At 40.8% G+C, this 9,543-nt stretch overlaps 1 protein-coding gene across 1 annotated transcript in view; it reads left to right on the top strand.

The window, feature by feature from the left end:
• Positions 1 to 536: 536 nt before the first annotated feature.
• The window catches only part of SLC6A14 (solute carrier family 6 member 14), a 26,308-nt gene continuing 17,301 nt past the window's right edge, over positions 537 to 9,543 (top strand). Inside the window, exons 1-6 of the mRNA XM_059385485.1 lie at positions 537 to 665; positions 1,659 to 1,824; positions 5,049 to 5,180; positions 6,440 to 6,601; positions 7,703 to 7,841; positions 9,076 to 9,208. Of these exons, the coding sequence (XP_059241468.1) occupies positions 618 to 665; positions 1,659 to 1,824; positions 5,049 to 5,180; positions 6,440 to 6,601; positions 7,703 to 7,841; positions 9,076 to 9,208 (780 nt within the window). The 5' untranslated portion in view covers positions 537 to 617. The remainder of the gene's footprint in view (positions 666 to 1,658; positions 1,825 to 5,048; positions 5,181 to 6,439; positions 6,602 to 7,702; positions 7,842 to 9,075; positions 9,209 to 9,543) is intronic.

Here is a 9,543-nt window from a genome sequence, read left to right as displayed (position 1 = left end):
GAGCTGCGTTTGCCCCAGGGGATCACGTGCTTTGGAGTGAGGGGCAAAACTGGGAAAATCCCAGGGCCCAGGACGATAGGGTCTGTTCAGGAGTATCTGGGGGAACAGAACGCACCCCACAGACCATGCCCTTCACAACACCCCCACCCCCCCCCCCCCGCCCCCCCCCCCCCCCCCCAGCGCCAGTGGAGATCAGCACTTAGCATCAGGACAGAGACCAGATGAAGAGAGAAGGTTAGGAGGAAGCAGGGAACCCGGGAAAGGAGGCAGGCGAGATTGCGAAGGCACCTGCAGGGCTCTGAGTCAAGGGCTGTCAGTCACTTGGGCTCAGGCTGCTCAGCTCCTGAACAGCCCAGCCCTTTCCCGGGGCCGGGACAGGGGATTGCTACATGCCAGCTTACCTGGGGAAAAACCAGAGCCTCACTTTGGTCCCTTCCGGTAATTGACACGACAGGGCGCCCTGAAGGGGGAGGGGAGAACTCCCTCCATAAATGGTCCCACCCCTGGGCAAGGTGGCTCACTCAGGCAGGTAGCGACTGGGGAGTGTGCACCTGCCACCAGTGGAGCTAAGCCAGACTGCCAGCTGAGACGGAGCAAGCTGAGGGAGTGAGTCAACCATGGACAAGTTGAAGTGCCCGAGCTTCTTCAAGTGCAGAGGGAAGGAGGTAGGGGTCTGGAAACTGTGGGAAGGGTGGGAGGCCTGGGAAGGGAACACTTCAGGGGAGGCCGTCTCAGGTTTTGCCTTCTGTGGCTGTTCCCGGTTCTCCACCTTTCTCTTCAATTGCTTTCAAGTGTGCCTGAGACGTCCCTATAGGGTAGAGGGAAAAGAGAACAACTCTTACCGAGGTAACCAGAAGACTTAGGATCAGTCATCTCAACCTCTGCCTTGGGTATGCCCACACGATCCTGGTTTTTGTCCCTCACCAGACGGTGTCCATATGCTGGAGGGAAATGAGAAAATGCATTGTCCTTATTTGACCTGAGGAAACATCCATACCCCAGAGCAGCTAACAGGTTGGGAGGGAACCCCTTCCCTCTGAGGTGGAGAGAGAGCTACTCCACCTGGTGGGACAGGGGAATTTGTCTCTGAATATTATTCTGTGGCTTCCAGCCAGGGATAGGGAGAGAAGTGAAATTTACCTTAACTCGGTACATCCCAAACTATCAGCCTATAGGAAAAGGAGTCTATAAAATCTTTGTTTGTTTTAGTAGAAGCCTTTTTTTCAAAGGTGCCTTTTTCTCTAAGATCTCCTGCAGGCTCAACAGTGTTGATTTTACCTAATTCATTTTTAAGTCTTCTTTATCTGAAGCCTTATTTGTCCACCTTCGTTTGTCCTTCATGCTGGGTACCACATGTAACCATCCAAAATTTGGATGATCTCACCCAAAGAAGTAGTAATTATAGCCACCTAAAGAGGTTTTGAGTTTTGGTTTTGTTTTGTCTTGTTTTTCATTTCAAGGGGTAAATGTTGTAAAGTAAAAACAGCCATTAGCAGAAATCTCCTCAACCTTTGGAAAGTGTCTCTCTCAGCTAAGGCTTTTGGGTTCATTCTCCCCCCATCTATGTTTGTGTGCACACCCACATGTGTGTGTAAAATTACACTTCTGTGGATTTCTAATAGCAGACAGACAAACTCTTGATATTTTCTCTTTCCTAGAAAGTGACGGCTTCCTCTGAGAATTTCCATGTTGGTGAAAATGATGAGAATCAGGACCGTGGTAACTGGTCCAAAAAATCGGATTATCTTCTATCTATGGTTGGATATGCAGTGGGATTGGGGAATGTGTGGAGATTCCCCTATCTGACCTACAACAATGGCGGAGGTATTCCCTACCCCCAACTTCTTTCCCTTCCAGTTAAAATGATGTGCTGTGTGGCTTCTGAGGCTGTTTAAGAACTGAAGGAAAGTGCATGAGAGTTTGGGTCATTAGACTATGAGTTGCTAGGTCAAGTTAGGAAGCTGGCTTTGCAAAAATCTTCAGGCATAAACTTGGTAAAAGTTGTATTTTTTAACACTTCTGCATCTCTGGTTTAGGATCCAATGTAGTCTTCCATTATGACTTGCTCTTCTTCATTTATACATGTTCCTGTGATAATCTTTTCAGACTCAAGTTGTGTTTGGCTTAATTTAAGACTGAATCTAAGCAAGAGGCTGGGGATTTTCATTCTAATTTGAAGCTCAAGTACAACTGGTGGTTTAAGTAGAGTAAGGCATTGCATTTTGGAAATACAAATGTGGAAGAAGATGATAAAAAAGTAAAGGATTAGTATTTTAAGCTGCAATATTCAGTTACATGTATTCCAAATTGGATTGACCATGTATATAAAGGATCCTTCTAGAATGTGCAACAGACTTTAGTTCAAGACTAGGTGGTTAATTTCTGCAAAATGATACTGTTTATACCTCAGAGATCATTAAGGAAGACTCAATTAGAACAAGGAGAAAAAAAAGTAACTGAGGTGACACACAAAGGGAAACAAAATGAATTGCCCAATTCTCTAGTAGTGTCGAAACAACTTTTCACTTACACCATATTTTATTTACTTGTAATTACAGGTTCTATTAGAAGTGTAGAGGTGACATGCCCTTAGATTTCATAATTGGGAACCAGTGAAACTGTGCCACTATAATTATTTTCCTTGGTATAATAGGATTTTCTGTGGTGATGTTTCAATCTTGTAGTCCTTGTTAATTGGTTGCCTTAGAACATTCATATTGGCCCGTGGAGACTTAAGAAAGAAGCTCTGTTTATCAAACACTTTAAGTGTTGGTGGCAATAAATTCCCCTCTCCGGAGCCTACATGGTTTAGTCATGGGTTGCGTCTAAGTTTGAACTGGAAAAATGAGTTAGGAATCCCAGGCCTGTAGGTGTCTAAGTCCTAAGGTCTCCTGTAGTGAAGAGCATTCAGACTCATTTTCAGACTCCATAGTTTCTCACTATGGAGTCTGAAAAGGAGTAGACTCTAGTATTCAGGTTCAGAAATTTCCTGTGACTTGTCATCATACATCAGCCCAGTGGTGGCCATAAACTTCTGGTAACTATATTAAACTAGGTTTAATAGAGAAATTGAAATGTAGCCCCCTTTCCCCAAATGCTATTATCTATTGTATGCTATTATCTCTCTCACTTTTTCCTCTAAAAATTAATATCTCACATCAATTCTCAGTTTTTTAAAAGATCGTATCATTTGGGGAATGCATAATCTAGGCTCTTTTGATTGCTTCTTTCTCTGCTGTCCAAATGGAGGAGAGGAACATGAAATTCAGATTTGCCACATGTCAATAGATCAGATTTTTAAATTTGCTTAGGTTTTGATAACTATGGCTAAAATCTGGAATCATTTTTATCTGTAGATTCTTTTATTAGTTTATGAAAGAGAAGCTTCATACAACCACAGGGTCTGAGACAGCAGTATCAACAATTTGGGACCAGGGTATTATGTCACAGTTTACCAATTATGGCTGATAATAAAAACAATAATATAATGGGTAAAAAGTACCACTCAGGAAAATAATCCTTTTTTTAAAAAACACACACACACACAACTATTTATAATGGGCTAGAAACATTTCCCTTACTGCTGTAGACAGGGATAGTCTGTATTACTTTTCTTCATATTTATCATTGCTAAGACTAAAACTTCTATTAGTCATAGCAATGATGGTATGTACATTGCAACATCTATGAAGACATATTTGTCTTTACATTCTAGTGACTAGGGACTTGTACATAACAAGTATTTTATTGTCTCACTATTTTTAATGGAATATATTTTGAGGGTTGGGAAAAATGTAATTCCCAAGTATGATGTTACAATATCATAATATGAAAAATACATGAGGACAACAGTGCCATATAGGTCAATGACATATATGTAATCCAAAAGCCCATTTTTAATCCATTGATCCCCTTTTCTTATTAAACTTTGTTAAGACTTGTCGAGTACTTGATCAATAAGTTTAATATTCTGTCTCTGCTTCTACCTACAATCTGGCCAAAGTTCGAATGAGCAATTTATTATATCTCAAAAGTGGGTGGAAAAAAAAGTAAAGTAATAAAATTTTAAAAACATCAAAAAGGGATCTGGATAATCTAAATGCAGGAGCATTGGTCCTTGCTTTTAAAACAAAAGTTAACTTCTTAAGAGAGAGAAAGAGAGAGCGTGCAAGCGTGCACGTGCTGATGCAGGGGAGGGGCAGAGGGAGAGAGAGTGACAGAATCGCGAGCAGACCCCACACGGAAGGTGCATCCTGACGCTGATCCGACGACCCCAAGATCATGACCTGAGCCGAAATCAAGAGTCAGACACCTAACCAACTGAGCCACCCAGGCGCCCCAGAAAGTTAACTTTGAATGCATCTCCAAACTTCAGAATCTTTTAACGAAGCCAGGAAATTTCTTACTAACATTGAGGCAAGACCCTTACAATGACTATTTGGAGAAGACTCCACTTAGCCACAGCAATAACTTTCGCTCTGAATCATCACATTTAGCATTTGCACCCAAAGTCTTACAAAAACACACTATTATTTGGAGAGGAAAAAGGAGGGAAATAAACTTTGAACACATACTCTGTGCCTGCCATTTTGCCAAGTGTTTTCACAGAGGCTCTAGAGCTGAAACCTTACCACAGACTGAAGAGTTGGCCTTGCTCTCCCCATTTAGGAGGAACCCAAGGTCCAGAGAGGTTAAGTAAATTGCCCCAGGTCACATAACTAGTAAATGGTGGAGTCAGGATAGAAAACTAGGTATATCTGACTCTAAAGTCTGTGATCATTCACCGCCTATGGATTCCTATTTTACAGGCTATTGTTTTTAATAACCATAGCAACCTCTCTAGGTAATGCTAGAATCCCATTTCACAGATGAGAAAACCAGATGTCAAGAAGCAACTACTTTCTCACAGAAACTAGTAAATCTGGGGCCTAAACCTAGGCCTCTGACTCCACTATATCAGAATGCTTTCAAAATGTTAGGCTGGTTATCAATGTGCCGTCGACGTTTGGGGACCTAATAGCCCTTTGGTTCTGTTTTGCATTTTTTAGGTGCCTTCTTGATACCTTATGCAATCATGCTGGCCCTGGCTGGTTTACCTCTGTTCTTCCTCGAGTGTTCACTGGGACAATTTGCTAGCTTAGGTCCAGTTTCAGTTTGGAGGATTCTCCCATTATTTCAAGGTTGGTATTCAAATGTTTTTCTTATTGTGCCTATCGATCTCTCGGTGTCTATAACTGTCCTCACTGGGGGGTGGGAAAAGGTTTCGTATTTGGACCTGGTAAAGGCAAAGTGGCAGATGTTGTTTCTCTGAATGTTTGCTGGAGAAATGAAAGACCAAATGCTAATCCGTATTTCTGTTTTTCTCGGGCTGAAGATCCAGAAGGTGTTAGGAAGGATACCACGGGGGGTTGTAAGGGTGTCGTTACTGTCCTACATTCACCTTTTACGGTCCCGGGGCACACAGTTATAGTCCAGTTGTGTGTTCACTTTGTGGTTCTGGCTTTTTTCCCTCCTCCATGTGCAGTCTTTTGTCTTCTTGCATTTGTGTATCTTTTAAAATGTCTCATTCAGAAAAGTTAAAGGGCAGGTCACCATGTTTTCTGGGCTATTCCCTAATAGAAGAGGATACTGGCGAAGTTTTTCAAAGTGCCTCGATTGTTATTAAACATCAAACAGCCTTCCTGTCTGAAGATTCAATATCATTTTGGTGTGAGCTAGTGGCTGCCAACTATTTGTAAAGTCTTCAACAAAGCATCAAAAATAAATTGAGAGTGAGGCGAATAGAACATTGTGCGGGAATGTTAAGGAAGCCACCTCAAAAGTGAGCCTTGAGCACACGGGTTGTACTCAGTATGCTAAACTGCATCTTGAAACCACAACATTCAAGAAACTTGGCAAACTTAAATTCAGATTGTTACTGAATTATTGACTTTTCTTTACACATGCTTGTAGAAATCTTGTACATTAACTCTGAGCCTTTGTCTTCCACTTGCCACAATATTGGTTTATAGAGGAGGATGTAATTAGTGGTCAGTGGGTCAATAGGATACAAGCTTTGAATAGTGTTTGCTTTTTTTTTTTTTAACAACAGGACCCAGTCTGACGAGAACTTTCAGACATAATAAGAGAGTAATGGCCATGGGTGATTACTTGAACTTGACGGATCCCTACAGGTCTTCTGCCCTTGATCTTAGTACCATTTTCTAGTTAATTAAAAAAATGGTTTCAGAAAGCCAGTCATCAAAATAATTTTAAATTTGGGAAAAAACTTCCTTCCTCCCCACTCCCCTACCCCCCGCTGAAAAAAAGAAAAGACGCTGCTTGAACCTGCTTTCTCATTTTCAAATAGATTTTGTGGAAATTGAGATGCATCTTTTTTATGAATTAGCAAAATAAATTGCACTTGTTTGTTTTTGATTTCAATTGTTCTCTTTTCTAGGTGTGGGAATTACGATGGTCCTGATATCTATTTTTGTGACGATCTATTACAATGTCATAATTGCCTATAGTCTTTACTACATGTTTGCTTCTTTCCAAAGTGAACTACCATGGAAAAATTGCTCATATTGGGCAGACGAGAACTGTAGCAGGTCGCCTATAGGTAAACGTCATTTATTTATTTAAAAATGTTGTAAATGGAGAATCATTCTATCTTTTCAAGGGTTACATGATTTTCCAACAAATTTAGGGGCAATTTTAAGTGAGCCACAGGTGAGGCGCCTAGCTGGCTCAGTCGGTCGGGAGAGCATGCAACTCTTGATCTCGGGGTTGTGAGTTCGAGCCACATGTTGGGTGTACGGATTACTTAAAGATCAAAGTTTAAAGTGAGCCATGGGTTGTTGATGAAAGCAGGATAAAGCATGGATAACTTTGAAAGTCAATTAATGCAATATGTTATTTCTGAGGGCCGCTGGTAAAGCCAAGCCATTCTCAAGAGTAGTCAGGAGAGGAGGAAGAAAGTGGGGATGTGGTAGAGATAAGTGCTATCCATGATAGTGCTATTGTGTTTCAGGATGTGTCATCCACATCTTAAATGGCTGATCTTTGGAATTACATAGTATTGATATTGTAGACTGTTACCACTGGGATTGCCTATGTATACCAGAGAATAAAGTAATAAAGTTTTAAGGCTTCTTAGGAATTTAAAGGTGTCATTTATCTACAAAGGTTAAATAAGTCCACATACTAAAAATTCCTTAGAACACTAAGTCCCGTCTGAAATGATTGTTACTTTATAGCGGTCATTACTATACATATAACCACAGTTTAAAAGGGCAGATATTTATTCATTCCAGCTTAGTAGCAGAGATTTAAGATGCTGAATGTGCATGGCTTATTCCACTTGTAAGATTTCTCTTCTGCCATCACCAAGTAACAACCTAAATGGCTTAATAATTTTATCATTAGAACTTTCATTCAGGAGGGGTGCCTGGGTGGCTCATCAGTCTGTTGAGCAACTGACTCTTGATTGGAGCTCAGATCGTGATCTCAGGGTCCTGGGATCCAGCCCTGCACCAGACTCCACACACTCAGTGAGGCATCTGCTTCTCTCTCTTTCTTCGACGCTGCCCCTCCGATCACATGCTCTCTCTTTCTCTAAAATGATAAATAAATATTTATATGAACACTTTTTTCCCCTGAAAAGTACTTGTCTAAAACTAAGTATGTGTCTGTGTGTGTATTTTTTTTTTATAATATTTAGTTACTCATTGTAATGTCAGTACAATTCTGGGGGAGATCATCCAAGTGAATAAAAGCTGGGCAGACATCCACAATTTAAACTGCATCAACGGAAGTGAAATTTATCAGCCAGGACAGCTTCCCAGCGAACAATATTGGAAGTAAGTATGCTAGATGATCTACTTCTTAAACAGGTGTTGTTTAAAAGTTTTTGGAAATAACAATGAAATATGGATCAGCTCATTCCTTACCTCATATAAGTAGAAAAAAAGGAGAATCAGAGCAAACTACACTTGATAGGACTCAAATGCTTACCTAGCCTGTAGGGGTAGTGGTAACTTGCAAGATCAGCTTCTAGTCAACCAATTGTCATTTATAAATTGTTTATCAAATGAGCACAGTACTGTCAGAAATGATTTGTTCGGTGCTTATCATGCATAAGTTAGGGCATTGCTCTGAAGAAAGGAATACTCAAATTTTAGAATATAATGAGAAAATTTGAATAATAAACTGTTGGGTAATGAGTAATATTGGGGGCAAAATTGTTATTTAAAGCTACAATCTGGGGCACCTGGGTGGCTCAGTGGTTAAGCCTCTGCCTTTGGCTCAGGTCATGATCTCAGGGTCCTGGGATCGAGTCCTGCACTGGGCTCTCTGCTTAGTGGGGAGCCTCCTTTCTCCCTCTTTCTCTGCCTACTTGGGATCTCTTTCTCTGTCAAATAAAATCTTTTAAAAAAAGAAAAAATAAAGCTTCAATTCTTCATTATCCATTTTGTTAATGATTGTCATTCCATGAAAAAGTGGACATTCGGGCTTATATTTATTTGCATTAACTTCCGTTGATCATTCTCTACTCTCCTGACTTATACCTACATCTTACTCTTAGCAAACTACCTTGATTATTGTTGTAACGAGCCTTTCCTCATCTAAATGTTCATGCTCTGTGGGACCGTTTTAAAATTTGGATTTTAAAATATTTTATTTATTTGACAGAGATTACAAGTAGACAGAGAGGAACTAGCTTTTCATTGAACTGCTTTTGCCCCTCTTACAATAGCATCAATAAAAGGCTCACATGGGGGGCACCTGGGTGGCTCAGTCAGTTAAGTGACTGTTTTGGGCTCAGGTCACGAAGCTGGAGTCCCAGGATTGAGCCCTGCGTTGGACTCCCTGCTCAGTGGGGAGTCTGCTTCTCCCTCTGACCCCTCCCTGTTCTTATGCTCTCTCCCCCCACAAATAAATAAATAGAATCTTTAAAAAAAATAAAAGATTCACATGAAATTGATGTATTAATAAGATAGAATACTTCTGAAACATCTCCTGATAGATATTACAAACTTCAATGTATGAAGACAAGCGATTCTGTGTTCATAAAAAGGGCTTGTGTGTTTTCAGTAAGGTGGCGCTCCAGCGGTCAAGTGGAATGGATGAGACTGGAACAATTGTGTGGTATTTAGCCCTTTGTCTTCTTCTGGCTTGGCTCATAGTTGGAGCAGCGCTATTTAAAGGAATCAAGTCTTCTGGCAAGGTAATTTGAAAAACACATTAGGTAGTGATGTAGCTCTTTTCCAATTTCATTGCAGTTCAATGTCAAGCATAATCAAATGCATGTTTTTTTCTATAATGGGAACATTTGAATGTGTGAAAAGCTTTCTAAGTAGGCAGCCTAGCTGTAGGAAAATACATAAGATCTCTGCTCCTGGTAGAAACACAACAAAACAAGCAAAAACTTGGTGCAATTATAGCTGACCCTTGAACAACGTGGGGGTGAGGGGTGCCAACCCGCCCCCGCAGTTGAAAATCCAGCTATAACTTTTGACTCCCCCACAATGACCAGAAGACTTTCTGATAACCTAAAGTCAA

Source organism: Mustela nigripes, chromosome X (genome assembly GCF_022355385.1).
Source record: "Mustela nigripes isolate SB6536 chromosome X, MUSNIG.SB6536, whole genome shotgun sequence".
Classification (NCBI taxonomy): Eukaryota; Metazoa; Chordata; class Mammalia; order Carnivora; family Mustelidae; genus Mustela; species Mustela nigripes.
The sequence above is the reverse complement of the archived record's forward strand: the minus strand, read 5'-3'. Positions and strand labels throughout refer to the sequence as shown.